Source organism: Rhipicephalus sanguineus, chromosome 7 (assembly GCF_013339695.2).
Source record: "Rhipicephalus sanguineus isolate Rsan-2018 chromosome 7, BIME_Rsan_1.4, whole genome shotgun sequence".
NCBI lineage: Eukaryota > Metazoa > Arthropoda > Arachnida > Ixodida > Ixodidae > Rhipicephalus > Rhipicephalus sanguineus.
Window position 1 is genome coordinate 134,492,487 of NC_051182.1, and position 22,536 is coordinate 134,515,022.

Genomic DNA, 22,536 nt, shown 5'->3' on the forward strand with positions numbered 1-22,536 from the left:
CGGCGTCAACACGAGTGATGCAAAAAATAATCGTCACGTGATGGTGTCCCCATATCACGCCATCATGACGTCACAGATCGCCAAAATATGTAGCGTCATTATGACGTCACATGATGACGTATTCACACGTGACGGTCGCTTTGCGTTGCCTCCGTGATCGGTCACGGAGGCCGTGCAAAACCGCGTTAGGCGCAGAACGCTTTTGGAGGGGTGCGCGGGAGAATCAGTACATCGACTGACAAGAAGATGATGGCTTTCGCCTTCTAGTCATCTTTAACGAATGCATAAGGGGCCCTGTGCGTTTTTTTAATTTAACGTATCTAAACAATGACTTGCGCATCTGCAGCCGATTTTGTGGACGCTGAGCACGGGGCCGACGATCAAGAGGTCGCATTGGAGGGTTCTGAGATGGCATCGCACGTGGTAAAATGTAGCGCTTTTACCATCCTGTGGCAGATAAAGCATCATTTGCCGGCGGGAAGCGCGCGCGAGCCATCGTCTCAGTGCGCGCTGTCTGCTACTTACCGAACATCGCAGGCCCGACGCAGTAACAAAAGTCTTCGTCGCGGAAGTGCTTGCTGCACACAAGACTCGTAGCTGATGGCTACTTGCCGGTTCTTAGCTTTACAACCCATGCTTCACGCTGTTTCTTGTCCCGCGGTCACCAGTGCAGGCTGACACTGGGCTCCTTTGCGTAAGCGCGGCACTGCGGCACCGAACGGTAGAGCCCCATGTTCGTCGCCTTCGGAGGCAGTCACTCTATTACAATGGTTTAAATTGAGTAGAAAATGAGAGAAAACTTCCGAATTTGAACAGACCGCAGCGCATGTGGGACTTGAAACTCGTTTTCAAAGCACGCGGCAGTGCGCCACAAGCAGCCGACGCGGCCGCTGAGACCACGTGATCCTGCCAAGCACGTCACGCCGACGGTGGCGCCGGCGTTTCCAGTGGTGGGCCTCGAGGCCAATACTCCTAGCCGTCTTGCGCACACCGGCGCGCGCACTTCGAGCTATTTCCACACAACAGAAAGGAGGAAAACGCGAGGTGCAAGGCTGCTCCTCGAGCTCGCCCAGCGAAAGCTGTCTATAGAGTGACAGAGGAGTAAAGTAACAACCAGGCGTAACGCAATATGCTAATTGCTCAACGAGTGTGTAGTTTAAAGCTTCCCACCCACTACGAAGTGCTGAGCCATAATTCTTCATCGTCATGACCCACGTATACAGCATCGACAAAGTACGCATAATGCCTTATGTATAGTGGGCCCCTCGCCGTTTGGCGTAGTGGGTGCTTCCCTATCTCACAAAATGCGTGATTTGTGGCGTAGTGCAAACCTTGCACCAGGAGAGTTCAGAACGGGCTCTAGGCCGCTCTTCCAGCTTTCGCTGTGACTGCGCTGCGCGTTCTGCGCAGGCCTGGCCTTTTATCTAGACGTCACGTAAACCAGTTCCGGAAACTGTTTCTTCTTTTGCTCTGTCCGTTTCCATGGCAACATTTGTCGCCGTTGAAAAGCGCTAACAAGGCTGCCATTCTAATTGATATCAGAATTGTTGGGGTTTAACGTCCCAAAACCACGATTTGATTATGAGAGACGCCGTAGTGGAGGTCTCCGGAAATTATTGCCATCTGGTGTTTTTTAATGCGGCCGCCGTGGCCGGGATTCGATCCCGCGACCTGCGTATCAGCAGTCCAGCACCATAACCACTATATATACCACCGTGGCGGGTAAGGGTGCCATTCTGAACACGCAAACTGCGTCGTATCGTCGTAATGGCAGTATCTTATCTTAAATGTATCGGCGCTGAAACGGTACACCGCAGGTAAAGAAGCGACAAGGATGAGCGCAAACTTGCGACTGTTGTTTGCTACAGCAACACTCAAATATATATCTTACACACGTGATCACATCTGCACCTGTCAATGCGAGGGAGCGACGAAAACTAACTCGTCCCCAAATGTAGCCCAAACTATGAAAATGTATACACGAAAGATATGTATTTGAGTGTTGCTGTAATAAAGAACAGTTGGAAGACTGCGCTGGTCCTTGTCGCTTCTTTGTCTGCTGCGTACGTTTCCACGCTGAATCTTTTAAATATGGAATATCAACAGCCCGCTCCCACGCCATGCTTCAGTATTTTAAGCCAATCAGAGAGGGCAGAGCAGTCCGCGGGTGTAATCACAATTAATCAATGGTGCAATTTGACAATGCCCGAAATAGCTCCCCAAGGTTGCTCGCACAATGGCAGAAGTGACGTATGCTGCTCGCCCTATTTTCGCCCGAATCCGCGTCTCGGTGGCAAAACTATAGTGAGAGCGAGCCGGCGCGCAGCGAGTTACACTGAAACGACCAGAGGGAACGCGTGAACCCGCTCCAGATCGACCGGTGAAATACGGATTCGGCGCCGCGGAGCAAAAAAAAAAAAAAAAGAAAACCTGCTCCGCATCGACAAGTGAAAGACGCCATGAAACATGGAGAAACATGTGCGTGTTGTAAATACCGTCAAGGTTTAACGACATCCTCTATCAGCTGATCCAACTGCGGGCGACCGTCGTCCCGGCCGTACCATTCGACACGTTTCTCGACAACGCCAGTCAATCTCATGTAATCGTGTATGTTCAAGAAGCGCACGGACAGCTGCGCCCGTCCAATCATGTCCTCGGTCTCTGCACTCGCGGTCGCCTTTCGTCGAACGTTGTTGACGGGCACCGTTGCTGCGCTATAATGTTTGGCTCGCGTGTTCTGCGGAACCTCGACTACTGATCGGCAGTGGTTTCGGACCATGCTGAAAAATCACACCATCTCCCGCTAAAGGGGACCTGAGGCGATGCGAATAAGCGTTTCGGCATGTAGAGCCCGCGTTTCAGAGGGGGAGTGGAGAGGGGAGGGGAAAGAGGGAAAGGGGAGAGGTTGAGGGAAGAGAGGGTAAGTGGAGAGAGGGAGGGAAGAGAGGGTAAGGGGAGAGGGGTAGGGAAATGGGAGAGGGAAAGTGGAGAGAAGGATAGTGGTGAGAGAGAGGGAGAAATAGGAGAGGGGAGAGCGGGAGGGGTAAAGGGGAGAGGGCCTGCGCACGCTCAGTAAGGGTGGTTACGCCGCACACCACCACCACCGGATTGAACTCCGCTATAAGATGCTTCACATCTAAAATGTGTTGCAGGGCGCCATTAAACAACCCCGCTCTTAAGAGAAAGAAGTCATGAGCGCGAGCGCAGGAACTCCGCATCACTTCGTCCACGCTGGCCTTGCGCCGTTCGCGTGAGTAGCACGCGGTGGGGCAGTCAAGGCGGGCTCCGCCTGTCGTCGCAATCCCGCGGCCAAAGAGCGTCAGCGAAACGCCGGTCGCGCTGAAGAAAATCACATCATCTCCCGCTAAAGGGGACCATGAGGCGGTACGAAGCAGTGTTTCGGCATGTAGAGCCCGCGTTTCAGAGATGGAGTGGTGAGGGGAAGGGGGAGAGGGTAAGTGGAGAGGGGGAGGGGAAAGGGAAGGAAAAGGGGAGGGGGGAGATGGGAGGGGAGTGGATAGGGGGATGGGAAAGGGCGATGAGAGGGGGAAAGGAAAGGTGGAAAGGGAAGGGGAGAGGTGATGTGGAGAGGGAAGGGGGAGAGAGGAAGTGGAGAAGGTTTGCGCATGCGCAGTAAGGGTGGTCACGCCGCACACCACCACCACCACCACCGGATTGAACTCCGCTCTAAGATGCCTCACATCTAAAAAGCGCGCTGGCATGCGTGTCCGCAAGCAGAAACAACGTGCAGCTGCGTGAGAGACATGCAGCAATCTCAACGCCGGAGGCCTGTCCACAGGATACCGTGGTTCGGGAGCACAGAGCGGAAGCACATCGACCCTAAAGCTGCCTTGCTTCGTATAATATTCGAGTGTGTTCATAACGCATCATTCCTCGAAACGTTAGAAGAAATGCGAGTGCCATTTATCCAGGGCTTAAGTCAGCGCCCCCACCCCCTCCCCCTTCGGCAGGTGAACTGCATGTAGCTCTGCAGCACCCGTTAATTTGATAAGCGCTGGAGCTTATTTATTTTACCAGTAGTGATTCGCGCGATACTCCCGCCCCGGACGTAGCGTGAACAAGGTCGGGAACTCCCTCCTAAGCAGACGGAGTACAAACTAGCGCGAGCTTCTGGCCGATGCCGCACAGCGATATATAAATGTCTAGCTCCGCAATTTTCCGAATGATGATTTATTCGCGATTGTTCGGTTGACGTGGCGTCACAAAACAGAAAAAAAAAACCATGTCCTCGTGCAATTCTCCGAGATATTGCACACCGCAGGTTACTACTCTGTTCGAATAATCTCCTTAGCACAGCATACTGTTTCACGAGGCACCTACGTGCGTGGAGCTGCCTCATGGTGAATCAGTGAAGGTTCACTTTTTTCTTGGTAGGTTACCAGTCAATTTACATTCCTTTAGTTGTGCATTGCGAGTCCGGTATAGCCAAAGACATATGCATTTCGCTCACTTTTTTGTGCAAGTAGGTGTGAAAGAAATATAGCGTTGTCGTGCCTGAGGTTATCAATGCAGTGAGTAAACTTATGTATGTTCCGCGATGCAGCTTTTCAGCTCACATATCTTTAAAGAGACACTAAAGACAAATATTAAGTCGACGTTGATTGTTGAAATAACGGTCCAGAAACCTCGTAGTGCTACTTTTGTGCCAAGGAAGTACTTATTTTGAAATGAAATCACGTTTAGTGGTCCGCATCGCGTTAGCGCACTTCAAATCACCCGCCTGAAAGCGGTGTTTCTCACGTCACTGCTGCCGTGCCCAACGTTGCCCGCCTTTATTGCGCGGCGGCGTGCACTAGGGTGCCTTGATGCCCGCGCGCTCCGCTGAGGGTGAGGACAGGCGCGTCGTCTGCTACGACGGCCGCCATTGCGAATCCCGCCGCAGCTCAGTAGCATGCGAAACGCGCTACACAAAGTGCTTGCGGTGCGCGGATACGTCCGGATATAAGCGCACGCTAGTGAGCTTTCTCTTTTTCTTTTCTTTTTTGAAGCTTGGGCAGCTTTTATAGCTGTTGTTGCCTAAATTTTTATTAAAGAAGCATGTAATTCATGTAAGCTGAAGGCCTGTGCATGTGTTATGTGCTAGAGGTAGACGTACACTCTGTTATGTTGAAAACGAATCCTCTTGCTTACGCCGGAAACGACAAAGTCTAAAGCCTTACTTAATTTTTGTCGTAAGCTCTGCATTCCATATACACAAATAATCGTTTAAAGTATTTGTATACATGTCAGCAGCAGCAGTATATGTATCTAAACACACACAATTTAGTGTTGCGAAGCTACCTAAGCGCGATTAAGGTGGCTCATTTTGCTAAGTTTGCAAACAATTTACTCGCTTATTATAAATAGCCGCCACTGTATCGGCACTCGAGTTGCACCTTGAGTCCTTATCAAAACGATGAATACGTTGTTAAGTAGTATGCCGTAAAACTTTGCATACGCGCAGTGTCAGTGCGCTTTTCCTTCTTTTTTGTATCTGCAGTTTCTTTTTCTGTATCTGCAGGTTTTCTCGCATGCCCAATTGCATGCACATTTTATTGAGTGTTTTCAATATTGTTTTACACTTTGTGCGGCAGATGCAGGGCGTCGTTTATTTGTCTATTTTATTAATAATAATATCCGGGGTTTTACTTGCCAGAACCAAGATATGATTATGAGGCACGCCGTAGTGGAGGGCTCCATGAATTTTGACCACCTGGTGTTCTTTATCTTGCACTGACATCGCACAGTACACGGCCTCTAGCATTTCGCCTCCACCTAAATGCGACCGCCGCGGCCGGAATCGAACCCGGGTCAGCAGCCGGGCTCCATCACCACTATACCACCGTGGCGGACTTATTATTTTTTAAGGCGAAAGCCTTAAATGCCTCATCAAACGCGAAATTTGACCATCGGCGTCCCGCGTCTACGGCGTCAGCGTACCACGACGTCGGGGACGAGGGATGCAAAAAGTCATCGTCACGCTATGACGTCACCATATGACGTCATCATGGCTTCACAAATGTTGGCGTGACGTCATATGCCGTTATCACATGACATCGTAGCTTGATCAAAAGTGGGCGGATCACGGAGGCAGTGCAAAACCAGGTGAGGTGCCTCCGATCTTGGAGGCAATGCGAAACCGCGCTAGGTTCGCAAAAAATTAAGAAGATGGCTTTCGCTTTCCAGCCGTCTTAAGCGAACGCATAAGGGACCCTGTGAGTTTTTATTTCATTAACTGTTTTTTTATGACGTACTCATTGTACAACTTGACTTTGTTTCTTGTATTTTTTTACTGACATAGCGTGTCTACTGTACACAATGCTTCCCCGTCTTCTTGTTGTTTTCATGCGTCTTCTTTGTATAGACGCTTTACGAGAACTGTTTGTATGCGCATTCCTGTATGAGCCTTCAGGGCTTACATTATTAATAAATAAATTATGCTTGCTTAAAGAAATGTGTGTGTGTGTGTGTGTGTGTGTGTGTGTGTGTGTGTGTGTGTGTGTGTGTGTGTGTGTGTGCGCGCGCGCGCGCGTTAATATCCAGTGTACAGGTCATTTATTTGCGCGCAATAATGCTGCGCTGACAGAAGCAATTACACAAATAACACGCAAAATACACAATAAAACACAACTGCCACTAGTCGATTCACAGTGATCGTAAATGATTAAAAAAACAGGAACGGCATAATTATTTAAGAGAGGACGAAACTGTAACCTCGAAACACAGAAACAGCTAGGGAAGGATAAAAAACATTTAACTCCACCCATACATACATGGGCATCAGACCAGCACAGAAGGCGTACTTGAAACACGGAAAGGAATATAAAAAACAAGAACCCGCCGTGGTTTTAGTTATGGCGCTTGACTGGTGACTCGAAGGTTGCGGGATCGAATCCCGGCCGCAGCGGCCCCATTTCGATGGAGGTGAAATGAAAGAGGCCCGCGTACTTAGATTTAGGTGTACGTTAGAGAACAACAGATGATCAACATTTCGGGAGCCTTTCACTATATACGGCGCCTCTCATAATCATATCGGATTCTTGGGACGTAAATTCTCACAAATAATTATTATTAGGAAAAAATAATGATCTGATCTGCAGACAAACACGCATAATATATTCCATGATACATTTCAAATCACAAAAATAGCGAAAGCAAAAATCAAAGGCAGATACAGGACCAACCAAGTGCAGTAAAGAATGTTTGCAAAGAAAAATGCAGGATTCATGCACACGTGAACCAAAGAATTTTAAGCATGTAGCTGATATCAGTGTGTCCATTTATTACTCAAGGTTAACACCAGCAGAAGTTATCCTTGCATGTGCATTCGAAATACCTGCCGGAAAGTTACGCTGCGAGTGCATAATGTGTTCTTCGGATGCCGCTTGTCACGTTTGATTTCTACTGTCCAAAGAAACCTCGTATCTTATAAAACGATACAGCTTACAGCGTTTCTGGAATAATTGGTGCACTGCCGCACGCAACACCCGGCCATGGTGACGGTAGCGAGCGCATAAAACTGGAGGAAAGCGAACGCCGACCTAGAAACAGCACGCGCGCCACGCACAAGAGACCGGGCGGGGGATTCAAAATGGCTGCCACGCTGCCGCCAAGGCCGAGGAGGCGGCATCTGCCCTTTCAAAAGCTGACACCACTCTAAGCGAGGGCGCGCGCATCGAGGCACTCTAGCGTGCACTGGCGGCGTGCGCCATTCGGGCATCCGGCAACATCACACGCATGCGGCATTTTGTCGAACTTTCTGTCAGAGCGACTTTCACGAGCGTGCAGAACACACGCGGCAGTACGTGATACCGGAACTACCACTGAGACGCGACCGCGTGAGCGAAGCAGGGCGCCGGACGAAGCGCAGTTCGGCGAAAACGGAACCTTTGAATCACGCGCGCCGTTCCCCATGGCAACGCCGAAGAGGTTCTTTTTTCCATGAATCGAACAAGTAGCATTTTATTACGTCTCTTGATGCACGGAAGGTTCTTTTTTTTATTGCAGCTAGTCTGGTTACGAGTGATTAATTTTAGTCGAACTCTCTCACGTCATCGGGACCATTTCCAAAATGTGCCGCTCGTGGCGCTCATCGTGTCATACATTTAGCTTAATTTCTCGGTAAGTAGGGCACTGCTGTTGATAATACTGCCGTTTTAGACGTTGTCATACATTGAATTTTTACTCTGACATAAATTATTTGCCTTTAGTGTCCCTTTTAATTCTTTATGTCCCGAGTTATTTTTAAAAAATCGTATCCAAAACGCCAATTTTTTAGTGCTTCATTTCGTTAGCATATTGAGTAAATGCCGAAAATACGCTTAGAATAGTACATTTATTTGCATAACCTCCATACGCATTTGTTCGGTTCTAGAGAAAGTTGGCTTCACTATATACACTGTGATCGTCCCAAACACATCTGTGTCATGTGAGAATTGGTACTATATATATATATATATATATATATATATATATATATATATCCGTGACTTCATGATGACGTCATATGGTAACGTCATAGCTTTTGGCATCGCTCGTGTTGGCGCCGACGGCCAATTTTCACGCTTGGCGAGGCATCTAAGGCTGTCGCCTTAAATATAGCTGAACATCCCGAACCCGCTGAACTATTTATTAGAACACTTGTCACTATATACAGTAAGTCGCCTCCTCAGGACCTCGGGTATAACGGCATCCGTCCGCCTTGATTCCGCTTATGGCGGCGGCACCGTTTCGCAGTCGCGGTTAACCGGCTTGACGAGTCCAATGAACGTGGCCGTCGAGCAACACGCAAAGCAGGGACTGTCTCGAAACGGGGCGCCGCCATATTGCCGTCCTCGCACCCACGTGACTCGCCGCTCGGTGTCGCACACGTAGTGCAGGTGCAGGCATTTCAGCTGACGCATTCTGGCGGTGACGTCCAGCACGAACTTCCACGCCCCGGCGTACGTGACTCTCGCCGACGTCAGAAGGCACAGGTGCTGAAGGTTGGTCAGGCGGGCTAAGCTGGCCTGTGGGTGATGGAAGCGATTCACGTGAGATCATATGTGTGCGTGTTACATGAAAAGTAGCGAGAAGGCAAAATGACCGCAGGTCATCAATAAATGGCTTGCGCCGACATCCCTGAAACAGCTATGTGGAGCACCAAGATGGTGGGACGCGAACTTTGTGACGTCAAATTAGTGTTATCGCATGCCGGTTCCTTCGTTATTAGTGCACAGACGCCCAACAGCGACGTTGTTGTCACTCCGAAGGAGGTTAATCGCCGCGTGATTATACTGCCTTGACGTCATATTAACCGCCATATTGAAGCCATGTTCTGCGTCCATGCCATCACGTGCAAGCTACAAACAGCAACAGACTGGATTCTAGAAGAAGGCAACCGCGCAAAGGAGAGGGAAAAAGTTAGGAGGGCGACGACGAATGACGTAGGCGCCTTCAACAACCACGAGAAAGGTTAAACGTCACTTAATTATCCGGCGTGTTCGGGATGTCAATAACACGTGAATTAAAAAGGCTACGCACTCCCGTTTACAGCGTGGGATATAAACGGACTCACCTGCAGGTGCGGATCCCTGATCGGCAGGTATTTATGCCGAAGAACGAGGCAACGGACGGGGCTGTTCCCTCCGGTAAGGGGTGCCAGAAAGTCGTACTTCAGTCCGCCGGCATCACCGGGCCAGTCGGCCAGTCGCACCGTTACCGCCGCTGGGCAGCACTTGGCGTACCACAGCAGTACATGCGCGGGCACGTGACAGACTGTCAGCCTGGCAATACCACTATGAACTACCGAGGGGACCCTGGCTTTAGAAGGTATGGCGTTGAGTTGGAGAAGCTCGCAGGAACCGCACCGGAACTGTCCCCCTCGCGTGTCGATCCGCACGTCCAGTTCTCGAAGGTTGGGGCACCTCGTTGGCAGACGGCGTACGGCGGACTGGCTTGGAAACCCACAGGGCGGTGCAGAGAGCGCCTGCAGGCGTCTGAGGGTCCCTTTCGGTAGCAGTTTTATCAGGTCGAGGTCGGACCGAAAGTGGAACGAGTTCAGGTTCAGCTCGACGACGTGCTCTAGGGCGACGGAGAAGAACTGGCCAAGACAGCCGCGGGAAGCGGCGGCTGTCGTCGGGTAGAATTCGATGGAGGCCACTGGCGGGAGCATCAGGAGACAGAGTTGGCGGACGTGCACCCAGACGTTTCGGCGACCCGCGAGACGGAAGCTTTCCGCCAGCGTATCGTCCGCGGCTGAAACGGCAACCACGGCAAGCTGCGACGGAAGAGTTAGCGCTCGACACGAACCGTACGCGAGGTGATTTAGTTCGACGCAGCTCCACCAGTCGTCCGACCTCCTGTGACGTACGTTGCCGCAGATGCTCGCGCGGTTCGCGAACGCCGACGGTGGATCCATCTCGTTCGGAAACGGAACGGAAACCGGCAGTTCGGAGGTGAACGCGAACCTTTCCAGTTTGACGAGTTCTTCCCGAAGGCGGCGACACTGCGACAGAGAATTCGGGAAGGATCCCCTCACGAGGTGGACGTGTAGTTCGGTCAGGTTCAAGTAGAAGTTGAGAAGCTCCCGGAGGAGCTCGAAGTTGCGGTCGCCGCCGACCTCGACGTACAGGCGACGCAGGCTTTGGGCTAGGGCGACGCCCTGCTTTTGAGACGCTGTCCCGCGCACTTTGCTGATCTCCGAGTCGACGACCGCCTCTTGAACGAGGGAGAGCTCGAGTTCCTCGAGGTTCGGGAGCCGTTCCAGCGTCAACAGGAGCAGTTGACTCGGTTCGATCGCGCAGGCGACGCACCGCAGGCGTCGGAGCCCCGCGAAACGGCTGATTAGAGCACGCAGCTCCAGCCATTCGCTGCAGAAGCAGTTTGTGACGCCGAGATCGACAATGGCGTCGGGATTATCCAGTGGCAGGACCGACTGCAACTCCGCCTCGTACACAGCGACGCTCTGAACCGTCTTGTCGAGGTTCTCGGCCATTGTGTCCTGCGAACTCTTCCTTCCTGTTGAAGTGTCTCCAGGTGAGTGTAACGACTGGCGCGCGGTACTCAGGGACACTTACGGTCAACAGTGGCCGGTGCTACTTCTAACACACGTAATAAGCTGTACGCGAGTTGCGAGCTGTTAACGTGGTAATGTGACATGAGAATCTCAAATCACGAGATTTGCTTTGAAAGAACATCGTCCCGGTTATCCGTATAGATATACGCACCCGGGAAAATATATTCTCGAAAATGCCGAGCACACGAACAGCGAATATCGTAAGGTTAGCCGAGAGTCAACGTGCCTTTTCTGATAGCACCGACGCTGCATCATTGTCATCGTTAGTAGACTTGCGCCAGAAGTAATTCAGTCTAATGCGAGTGCGCTGACACTTACCTGGCCGCCTGTAGATACTGTTTTTTTTTTAATATTCTTGTAAACGTAAGTACAGTGTGATACGCTATCGTTTAAGTGGAGAAAATAAGCAGGACGAGCGCGAATGATGGATAGTTAGTCGGTCCGAAGTTTTGTAAAGGAGCATCATTGTCATCCGATGTTCGCGCATGCAGTTCCGTGCTTAAAATCAGGAGTTCAATAAAAAGATTCTCGGATTATACGTGAAAGAACGATGATATAAATATAAGGCGCGCCAAACTCAGATAAGCGCCTACTGCAAGTACACACAGTGATTGCGGGACAATGATTTGCTTTTGAAGCGCATTATGCGTGGCGCTGCATCACACTCATCTGTTTGGCGCGTTTTCGTCCGACGTGCAAATATATCGTTATAACGAAGTGGGTGCTTGAATTCGTTAAAAGCGGGTTTGACTGTGTCGAAATACGTGATATATGGAACGTACTCCGGAAGGTTATGCTGTTCGTTGTAGCCGGGTCTGACTAGTCGAACGCTCTTGACAAGAAGGCCAATAATAGGTTCCAGCCGGTAGTCGTTTGCAGTTGAAGTCAAAAGTTTATGGACCGCCAGGTCTGCGAAAATTTTGGATTTCTCAGTAATTTGTGAATGCATTCGGTCGAACTGCGCAGTTCATGTCTATTAGTGCATTTTAGAACAGGTCCAAAATCTAAATTTAATGCTTCCTGACGAAGCAGCGGTGATATTAAGTTTCATCTTGTGTCAAGCGGTCTCTATTTTTTTTAGGGGCGAAGCTCCTTAAGGCGGCACCCGTTCGTCCCTCGTAGTCGTAGTAGTAGTCGTAGTGCGTAACCATTCTTACGCTTTGACCTCCAAGGTGGTGCCGGTGGGAGATTTTTCCTGTGCGTTGTTGAACAATAAAAAATTCGCAGCGTGCGCGTTAACTAAAAGCCGAATTCTTCTGTCTCTCATTCCCCATTAGCAGCCATTGGCATGTTCCAGTAGGAAACGTTAGTAGAAGTAGAAGTGTAAGTGTTAGCTAAAAAGCCGACTTCTTCTGTCTCTCATTCCCATTAGCAGCCATTGTTTACCTCCAAGGTAGTGCCTGGTGAGATTTCTCCTTTGCGTCATTAAACAATAAAAATTTTGTTCAAAACGCCGTTGATTGATGAAATAAACCAACGAAAGACGCCAGATGTTTTGTAAAAGCAAAACGAAAGAACGCCAGATGTTTCTAAAGCAAAATGAAAAGACGCCAGCTGCTTAACGAAAGACGCCAGATGTCTTCTAAAGCAATGGTTTTCTAAACAATGAAAATTCACAGCGTACATGTAAAATTAAAGTGAGCTGCAAGTCGTCATAACTCATCGAACCTTTAGTATAAACGCGCCCGATCTCACGTCGGTGATGATGTACTGGGCAGAATTCACGGAAGATTCACGGTTTACCGATGAACCTCCGCAGCTTCGCCCACTCATCATCATTCACTCCGTGGATATGCTGTGATTTTTTTTTTACGCGGACTGTATACCTTTAATATGTGCCTCCACTCTCACAGCGTTCAGCGCATGATACTGCTGCCCGCCTACACTTCTGACGTCTGCATGTAAGCGTGGGCTGGGATTCTCGGAGCATAGACTAATATGCCTCCAGTTCTTGCCGTAAGACCGCTCGTTCGAAGTCGCGTCATTCGGCCCCATCGACGTCGCAACGCCATTGTGACATCCGCTCAGATATATCTTTTCGTGTTAGGCCGCGTAGGCAGCTGTCACCGTGGCCCGAGTTAGGGCAGCTAGAATGGGTAGTAGTGTGTCCAAGCGCAGAGGAGACCCAGATGACTTCAGGGTGAACTATCTATTTCTCGCGCTCGACCTGTTTATTTGTGTACTGCTGTGATAAGGTAATATTTAGTTACGTTATTTTTATTCACGTGAATAAATGTTGCGGGTTGTTTCGTTATTTTTAGTGACGTGAGTAGTTGTTACGTGATGTTACGTGATTTCAGTCACGGGACTATAGTTACGGAATGTTACGTGGTTTTTAGTCCCGTGGCAAGTTGCTGCGTGATATTACGGGATTTTAGTCCCGTGGCTACTTGTTACGTGATGTTACGTAATTTTTAGTCACCTAACAGACTCGCCCATAGTTATTGCATTCCACGCCGGACAATTCGGCGCCGATGTGGGAGCGAAGCAGAAGCGAGGGTGTACCAGTTATTGATGATGATACTTTCTGTTCGCGTACCCGGCGCAACGAAAAGCTTAAGGAGCTCCGATCCTAAAATAATCCGGTCTGTAGCCAGATCGATGCCGCGACTGTCCTTGCACGGCCATGGAAAGGCGATAGAAACTGCCGGCACAAGCCTGTAAAGAGGGGAGAGTATAGTGCTGTCAGACAAGGCCCGCGTTGTCGAGGCTGGTGCTTCTCTTGGCCATAGAGTTTTATACAATACTTACTAGAGGGAACCGTGGCGCCGCGGCCATCGTTCAGCCACCATGGGAATGATGGGTATAGTACACGGATTCGCCTAGTCTTCGTGCTTGAGGCCTCGAATGCACTTGTGGCTTTGTTTATTGTTTTGTTTTGCTTTCATTTCGTATAAAAGACGGGCTCACTTTGAACTTCGCGAGCTGATTTGAACTGTTCAGCCTAGGATGGTCAACGTGGTGAAGTGGGACGGCCGAACCTTTGCTGAATATCCTCTTTGCACAAAGCGGCTGCAGGTTACACGGAGCCACCTCAAAGAACGAAGCTTAGGCTAATTCAATGTACTACACATTATTCATGCTGGCTGAAGCGCCATTTTGTAGTGAACTATAATACATAGCCGTGTGTTACAGCTCCCATAGACACTAGTGCCAGATTTCCTTCTATAGTGCAGTATTAACGCGATAGCCTTAAAGAGCTTGTTTCGCAGAAATTCCGGTGTCGGCGTCGTTGGTTGTGAGCGGAAAATCGTCATCTTGTCCGTGACCGAATAATCGAGAAAGATGCGAATAAAATAAATAATAAAAATATTCTGTTCGAGTGAGAATCGATCCCAGGCTGCCTGCGTAGCAAGCAGGTGTCGCAACCAGGTGTTGCGTAGCAAGAGGGCGTAGCGACCAGTTTCAAGCAATAGCGTGGTTCTGTGCTATAGCACAGAGGTGCGCTATTGCTTGAAACTGGTTCGAAAAAAAAAAAAAACACTATAAATGTCATGTAGTGGAAGGAGTCTCCTTAAGTAATATTGCGTGGCCGAAGCGTATAGAATCGCGCCAGGCGTCACTTAATAACTGCACTTGCACTAGGCATTCTTGGATAGTTTGAAACGGCCTACGTTACGCGCACAGTCGTTTGTTTATTTACGGCACGGTTGAGGCATGCACCGAGAACCGAAGCTAGGCTGGCAATCGAGAAGGCGGTGCGCACGGAGCCTGATTACGCTATCGCGTTCTACTCTTATAGGCGAAGCTCAAGCATCCTCCAAGTTTTATGAGACTCTATGCTCGTTGGCTACACACGCATGCGTTAATTCAGCGCCATCACTGAATGACGTGGCCTTGTTTTCAGAGTATAAGTCACGTGATTTGAAAGCAGCGCCGCCGCGACATTGTGACGTCACGTACGCGCGACTCTCGCATAAGTTATCTGGTCTGTTATCGAAGAACTGCCTGGACCAGTTGTGCCTGGCTGTGCGTCAGCATACTGCGCGTTCTAGGCACTCGAACAAGAGGGGAACCGTTTTGCACTAGCAATGGCCGGAAGCGCTGAAGGGGTGATCGTGCGTGTGAGTATGAACGAGGGAATGTCCGACTTGGTTCAGCGACTCATAAACCCTGACTCCGTCATCGAATTGGTCCTCCGAAACTGCGTCTTCAAGGAACAGAAGGAGCTTCTAACACAGATCGGCCGCTGCGTGCGCCTCCGGCGCCTACGCTGCTCGTCCTGCCAGCTCGCACCGAGTCAACTGTTCCAGGTGGCGAATGAATGGCTTCCCAAACTCGACGAACTCGAGCTATCTCTCTTCGACACCTTCATAGAGGCCGTCGACAGCGAGATCTGCAACGTGCGCCGGATAGCTTCGCGACGCGCGACGTCTCGCAGCAGCCTACGTCGCCTGTACGTCGAGGTCGGTGGCAACGGTAACTTCAAGCTCCTCCGGGAGCTTCTGGGCTTCTGCCCGAACCTGAACGAACTACGCGTTCACGTCGTGCGGGGCGGAACCTTCTCGGATGCTGTCTTCCAGTGCGCACGCCTTCACGACGAGCTCGTCCGACTGGAACACTTCACATTCACCTCCGAACTGCCGGTTCCGTTTCCGTGCGAGCCTGATTTTTCGTCGGTGTTCAGCGTCGCGGCGGCCGTCTGCGCCAACGTCCGTCACGTAAAGTGGGACGACTCGTGGAGCTGCATTGGGCTCCGTCAAATCGCAAACCCGGATCGAGTCCGCACTGTGCCACCGCAGCTGGTCGTGGTTGCCATCATGAACAATGAAACGGAGGCTCTCTTCCGTGCGGCGGGTCGCCGACACCTCTGGACGCACGTCCACGAACTCTGTCTCATGCTCCTCCCGCCGATGCACACCGACCCGTTTTACCAGGCGGCAGGCGGCGCGTTCCGCAACTGTCTATTCGCCTTCTTTTCCGTTGCGCTTGAGCAAGTCGTCGAGCTGAACCTGAGCGCGTTCCACGTTCGCCCCGAACTCGACCTGATGGAACTGCTCCACAAACGGACGCTCAGTCGCCTGCAGGGGTTCTCTGCGCCGCCGTGCGCGTTTCGAAGCCAGTCCGCTGTGCGCCGTCTGGTGGCCATTTGCCCAAACCTCCGAGACCTGGATGTGCGCATCCAGAGGGTCCAGGGCCACTACGGATGCGCTTCCTGCCAGCTGCTTCTTTTTCGTAACGAAGGGAGCGCCCAGCCACCGTCGAACCCCGGGGTGTTGTCCCCTCGATGTAATGGCATCGCCAGGCTGACCCTGTGTGACGTGCCTTTTAGTGTGCTACTGTGGTTCCTCGAGTGTTACGGAGCTGCGGTTACGCTTCGACTGGCCCACTGGTGCTTTTTCGAGAGCCAGCAATACGGCCGTTTGTGCGGTCTTCTCGGCGGGAACGGCGCTATCCGATGTCTCGTGATTCAGCATACTCATCTGCCAATCGGCGACGAGCATCTGCAGGTGAGTCGCCCTATCCACGTGTGTCCGTATGTGGATACTGCCCAGTGCCCCATATGTGTCCGCAGAGTCCGTATGTAGACGCAACTTGCTTTGCCAATTATTTTGACTAGTGGTCAACAAAGAGCAAGATACATTGCGCGTATAGGATGGACCTCAACGTGCTGCATGTGACTGCAACTGATCACTCTGGTGAAGACACTACGATGTTCGAGGGTTCGTTCAGTGTGCCGCATGCGACGACCAACTCAAGAATGTGTTTTGCTTGCTCCAAATGAATACAATCAAAAACTAATTACACATGCATTTTAAGCCTTAGATATGATTTTATAAATGTGGAAATATAACATGACTGACTCCAAAATAATTACTTATTTAATTGCACACTAATTACGATTATTTACTGAAGCTCGCATAAAACAACATATTATCTCCTTTTCTTTCTTAAAGTATACTATCGAGTGCCTTAGAATCATGTTGTGTAAATTTGACACATTTCCAGACAGTCCATCATAATTTGCGCTTGAAAGGGCCATTCTCGACGCTGGCTGTCAAGACCATCACGTGGTTCGGTTTAGGCTTTTGTGACTTGCCGATGACGCCGTAATTCATTCTTCTGTGTGTCTTTTTTTTTTTTTTTTTTTTTTTGCTGAAGGCTCGCGCGTCAGTGATCGCCGCTCGCAACTTCATTGCGGGACTTGTCATAAAAAGCACGATGAGTTACTACCTGCGAGCACATTAAAGGCCGAACCATATAGAGCGTTTTGGCCGGCGTTTTCTGACGTTGCGTCCCTCGGCGTCGTCGCATCAACGCCGTCAGAGAGGGCGGCAAACCATATGAGGAGCGTTAACTCAGCGTCGCACAGTGTGACCAGAGGGAATGAACCTGACACCTCGTAAAGCAGTGTACAGTTTCCGTCAATGGACCAACAAGATATATTCCTGATTATAGCTTTTATGTCTCATTTGCAGTTCTGCGGTGCAAAAAACGAGTCACAGTGCCGCCGAAAAGTCTTTTTTTTTTTTTGGACTTGTAGCGCCAGCTATTGGCATTAAGAAGAACCACAAACTCGTAATATATGGCCTCTGAGCTTGAGGCTGCCGCACATCTTTGAGGCCACGTATTCGGCCAATACACTCATTCCTGCTAAGCCTACCGATGAACTTGAGTACGGCTCTCGGAAAGAGTTCGAAGATATCACGAACGCTTTGCTGTCGAAGCTTCTAGGGAACAAACTAAGTCAAATACAAGCATCAGTTCAGAACTTAAGGGCCACACAGCGCACGGCGACGACTTATTAGATTCGAGGCGGGCGGCAGCCATTTTGGCTGCAGCAACGACGCCGTTACGTAGCGGAAGTCACTGCCAACCGCACGCTGATTGGTTCTGCGTCCATCGAACTGCTTCCGGCGTCGACGCTGCCGCCCGTGATGTCTGGACCGTCCAGAGGTGGACGTTTCGGCCACCGTCACCGGTAGCGTCGACGTCGAGGGACGCCGGCGTACGAAACGCCGGGAAAACACCGGCAAAGACGCTCTATATGGTTCGGCCTTAAAGGTACCCATTTTTATGGTACCCGTTTTCTTCAGCACAAAGGAAAGCTTACCGGTCAGACGTACGTACTCACGGAAAGGTAACGCGGAAAACGCCATGAAACACATTTAATCAGAATTTTTATATCGGCGGTGGGTGTGAAGTCGCACACACAAGACATCCTACAAACAGTGCGCGGTGATAAGCGACCTAAACATCGCCAGATGTTAGCGGTGTAAGCGCGTTTTATGGTGGCTAGGGCCTCTGCTCCCGCGCAAAACTAACGCGTTGGTTAGATTTCGTGTGTCTGTATCCTGCTTTGCTGTGTTACCTCGCGAGTGTTCACTTGAAAGGGACACAGATAGAAGACTACCAGTAGTCTCAATTAGTCTCAATTCTGCGGCCAGTTCGGATGAATCGTGTGGCCTACCAGCGGTTAACTGTTCCGATGTAAGCACTTGGTACAATGCTCAGGGCGCGATAAGGACTCTATTATCTGATCATTTATTTGAGCTGTAATGTAACTGTCAGCTAGAGCTTGAAATAGACTTCTCTAGCGGCTCGTAGTGTAGTGCGACAGGTTCACTGTCACATGCGATCAAGCTTTTCAGGCCGCTTGATTCAGTGAGTTGACCCCAAGATCACTTAACTATTCCCAGCCACCTAACCATCACCCAATGTTAGCGGTTCAAGCAAGCGAACGGGCAGACCGGCAGATAAAGACGCGCGTGCGCAGTACGAACTCTCGAACTTAGCCGTGCAGTCGTCAGGTGGCGCAGCGATGCAGTTTGGCATAAAGTCCCTTGATATATAGAAAGTAGCGACACTCTCCTCCATATCCTCTCCCAAGTGTCCAACCCTCCTCTCCCAAGTGTCCAAACCGTATCCATCTCCTCTCCCAAACGACCACCGTGCGGGCGCCGGCCATAACCCGGCTCGCGTCACTTTCCTATCAAGAATGCTATGTCACGCAGATAACGCGCGCGTTTCCCAGGCGACGGCCCGTGAAGTGGGGAGGTGGAAGGCGGGAGAGGAGGGTGCTCGGCGTAGCGGCTCGGTTAAAAGAACGACGGTACTTTCCCAAAAATATCCAGGGACTTTAGTTTGGCATAGAGTCACTAGAAAATCTAGTTTGGCACGCGCTACCGTGGTCTCTAAAATTTTGCGCTTGACTGTGCATCTGCGCATATTGATCTCTCGTTATATCACCCACAGGCCAGCTTGTCCCTCATGACCAGCCTGCGGCACCTTTGCCTTCTGACGTCGATGCCGGTCTGCGACAGCGACGCGATGTTGTACGTGCATCAGATCGTCGCCCGCGCGTCTCAGCTGGAATGCGTGCACATTCACTACAAGCACGTCACCTACGGATCGGAGGAGCGGGTCACGTGGTTACAGCGACGCCAACCTGAAGTACCGTTGCGAGGAGGTCCCTGCTTCGCGTGTTGCTCGTCGGCGACGTTCATCGGACTCGTGAAGCCGGTTAACCGGGACTGCGAGATGCTGTAGGCAGGCCAGTAGCCAGGAGTTTCTTTCGGGGGAGGGGGGGGGGGGGGGGGAGCACTTGCGGAAAATCTTGACTATTTGAGAAAAATACCTATTTTCATTATTTATTTTTGGTAAAAACGCCTACTTAACAATAATTTGAGGGGAGGGGGGGGACTGGCTACGGGCCTGGCTGTAGGATGAAGGAATATACACGTGTTATAAAAGGTTTTTTGAATCGTCACTTCCGGTTTTCAAGCTTTAAGGTTGTCGGACGTGTTTTGAGTAGGGTCCGCGGCTTGTCGTTTGCCGTCTCATGTTTACCGTTTCACTTTATGGCGCATTCAGACGACGGACCGGATCCGGATGTGGCGGGGCGGACGGTGCTTCACGTGACCTCACATCAGCGATTCCCCTCGTCCGCGCGGCTCGCGGATGGACGCTTGTCGTCTCCCGTCTCATGTCGCATGGTCACGCGGTGGTCAATACAGGCCTAAAACAAGGCTTACAATGCTCAAAACCAGTGCGAATAAACTAACAAGGTGTAAAATAATACAAACTACAGAAATAAGCAACGCATTGATCGCGATAATTTACCTAAAATCGCGAAAAGCGTTTCTGAAACGTGCAGCTGACGCCCGCTCCGCGCAAGAGAGGGCGCCACCGCCTCGCAAGCACGCGATTGCCTTGGCGGTGGCAAGCGCCAAGGGAATCGCTGGGTTGCCCGTGCTTCCTCAGGTTTCACGGTCGTGGAGCTGCATTAAGCTCAGGGTTCAGAACGACACCTACACAAGAACGACTTTTTAAAGCCTTTGTGCGACAGCGGGGCACATACGTTCCACTTTTCCGTCTGCAGAAAAAAAAATGTTCTGCCGCATCACCCGTTGTATTTAGCGCAGGGTCAATGCAATGACTGCGAATAAAAAGATGGCTTTCACCTTCGAGTCGTCTCAGTCGAAGGCATAAGGGACCCTGTGCGTTTCGTTGATTTGAAAATGCCCTATAAATGCTCCAAAATGTGTATTACATCGGGGGAAGCGTGAATCAATATTTTATCATTCATATGATTCACGCTTGTTTGCGACACAGAGTGGTGATGCGGTGATGTTGATGTCAGAGTGATGATAGCACATTAATGGCAGTCGCGTGTGTTTTCACTGACATGTTATAAGTATGCCTATGTCACAGAAATAAAGATCAGTTGTAAGTCAGCGCCTGTTGTCGCCTGTCTTCCTTTGTGTTCGTCCAAAAATTCAGCGCTTTTTTCCCTTCAGCGCTTCAGGAACGCGGAGGAGGCAAGAGTTAGTAACTTGATCCGCGAACGCGGGCAGGCGTTCCGCTTCCTGCTGGCGCGTCTCTCTCTCTCCAAGGTATGGTGCTCAAGGAGGATTATTGGTGTAGGTTTTGATTTAGTTCAAAATTTTGCGCTAAATTCGTCTCCACTAACGTGAAACCTGAGAAAGGGCGTAGTGCGGCATGATTGCGGATGCCGAAGGACTGTCGGTGGGCGGAGTGATCGCGCGCTTGGTGAGGTGGTGGCGCCCTCTCTCTCGCGCCGCGGGTGCCAGCCTGAGGTTTCGGAAGCGTTTCTGTCAATATTCAGCTAATTATTGCAATTAACTCTTGGTTATTCCTGTATTTTAAATTATTGTGAATCAGGTTAGCTTATTTTGAACTGGTATTGACCAATGTTAGCCTTGTTTTAGGCCAGCTTTAGCAACTTGATTTGGCGCGTGATCATGCGACAGACATACGGACGTCGACAAGCCGGGTCCCTTAAGTGCTACGCACTTAAAACACAGATGGATAACATTTTCGTGTTGCGTATACAGGCGTTTACTGCGAGTGACATACAGAGGTGTTGTCCGCCGCCTCTGCGCATGCGCGTATGTGCTGCCACGGTGCCCCTTCCGTACTCGTGGCAAGTACATTCACAACCACATAAACTCGGTCTAGGCCCCGGCAGAGCGACACAGTTCTTCGATGACGTAGCGTATCTTGACCACTGCCGCGTCCACGTCATCTGCGTTGACGTCGTTGTGCAGCACAGCGCGGGCCTTGCTTTGACTGATGGGAATCATCTTCACCGTGACGGCCTGCTGGAGGTCTTCGTACTCCCTCTCCGTCACCTGGAAGAGGTGACGTCACCAGATGTTAACTGGTGTTGCAATGCGGAGAAGCAACCGTTTATAGCACCCTATTTTGCTGAGCTAGTGTCCAAATATAGGCATTGAGGATTATAAGTTTCATCGCCTCTTTCTTCATCGGAGTCCCCATTCCTCAGATGGCTTATTAAAGGGACACTAACGTGAAACATTGAGTCAGCTTAGGCAGATAAGTTATTCTTTCTAAGAGCCTCTTCGCGACATTTCCGCTATGTCAGCGGCAATCGATGTCCTATGTTCTCTATGGGTACAAATATTTTCCACCTGTGTCTTTTTAACGCGACGCGCTGTTCGGCAGCCGTGGCTACGTGCTTCTTTTCCGAGACCATTCTATCAGCGTAACTGCAATCAGTCGCAGTCTTTCTCACGATGTGACGTCCACCCAACGGCACACCGTTCGAGACACACCGCGATAGCTGTGATTCTGCTATCAAAGTAAAAGTGTGCCGATCATACCGCAGATAAACGATTTGCGTGAAAACAATCAACTGACAATGCGCTGCGTGGCAGTGGGAAATTGATGTGCCAGTGAATAAAAAGAAGACTCATTTCCGGCCCAGCGGTTCTATTGACGGCAGGTAGCGCGGACAGGCATTTTAACACGCGTTAACATGGTCCGTGAACTTTTGTGGTTGGTTGTACGTATATGTGGTGTAAAGCCATGCGTTGAAAGAGATATGTAGAAATGACCTTTAGGAGACGCTCGCAGAAGGTGACGGGAGACAGCCGACGGATGTCGTGGAAGTCGTACACGGCCATGTTGGTCTGGACCGTCTCCAGGTCCATGCTCACGTACGGGTTGCCCTTCAAAGAGACGCCTGCGCGAAAGTGCGGCACACACAGAGTTCA

The 22,536-nt window shown here is 50.5% G+C and overlaps 4 protein-coding genes across 5 annotated transcripts in view; 1 reads left to right on the plus strand and 3 right to left on the minus strand.

Annotated features, from left to right (window-relative positions):
• Window positions 1-18,001, minus strand: part of LOC119399996 (SUMO-conjugating enzyme UBC9) — a 562,334-nt gene extending 544,333 nt beyond the window's left edge. The window contains exon 1 of the mRNA XM_037666902.2: window positions 17,990-18,001. The gene's annotated coding sequence lies outside the window, so the exon portion shown is untranslated. The remainder of the gene's footprint in view (window positions 1-17,989) is intronic.
• LOC119400010 (uncharacterized) lies at window positions 8,583-11,234 on the minus strand. 2 transcript variants are annotated; one of them, XM_037666918.2, is made up of 2 exons: window positions 9,557-11,234; window positions 8,583-9,008 (listed from the first exon to the last, which is right to left on the minus strand). In XM_037666918.2, the coding sequence occupies exons 1-2, from the start codon at window positions 10,973-10,975 to the stop codon at window positions 8,712-8,714; spliced, it is 1,716 nt and encodes a 571-aa protein (XP_037522846.1). In that variant the 5' UTR covers window positions 10,976-11,234; the 3' UTR covers window positions 8,583-8,711. The 2 variants fall into 2 exon arrangements, with proteins under 2 accessions (XP_037522846.1, XP_049273871.1); XM_049417914.1 differs by having other exon boundaries at window positions 8,583-9,003; window positions 9,549-11,234.
• Window positions 15,031-19,546, plus strand: LOC119400011 (uncharacterized). Its single transcript, XM_037666920.2, has 2 exons — window positions 15,031-16,506; window positions 19,253-19,546. Exons 1-2 carry the CDS (start codon window positions 15,088-15,090, stop codon window positions 19,544-19,546), a joined length of 1,713 nt encoding a protein of 570 aa, XP_037522848.1. The 5' UTR covers window positions 15,031-15,087.
• A 1,788-nt stretch (window positions 19,547-21,334) lies between these two features.
• The window catches only part of LOC119400012 (uncharacterized), a 32,995-nt gene continuing 31,793 nt past the window's right edge, over window positions 21,335-22,536 (minus strand). The window contains exons 9-10 of the mRNA XM_037666921.2: window positions 22,378-22,505; window positions 21,335-21,651 (exon numbers count right to left, since the gene is read on the minus strand). Coding sequence (XP_037522849.1) covers window positions 21,475-21,651; window positions 22,378-22,505 — 305 coding nt within the window. The 3' untranslated portion in view covers window positions 21,335-21,474. The remainder of the gene's footprint in view (window positions 21,652-22,377; window positions 22,506-22,536) is intronic.

Coding starts and splice junctions, on each gene's coding strand:
- LOC119400011 (XM_037666920.2), top strand. CDS start 15,088: ATGGCCGGAAGCGCTGAAGGGGTGATCGTGCGTGTGAGTATGAACGAG. Junction 16,507..19,252: donor TCGGCGACGAGCATCTGCAG/GTGAGTCGCCCT, acceptor TATCACCCACAG/GCCAGCTTGTCCCTCATGAC.
- LOC119400010 (XM_049417914.1), bottom strand. CDS start 10,975: ATGGCCGAGAACCTCGACAAGACGGTTCAGAGCGTCGCTGTGTACGAG. Junction 9,004..9,548: donor CCGCACCTGCAGGTGAGTCC/GTTTATATCCCA, acceptor CCCACAGGCCAG/CTTAGCCCGCCTGACCAACC.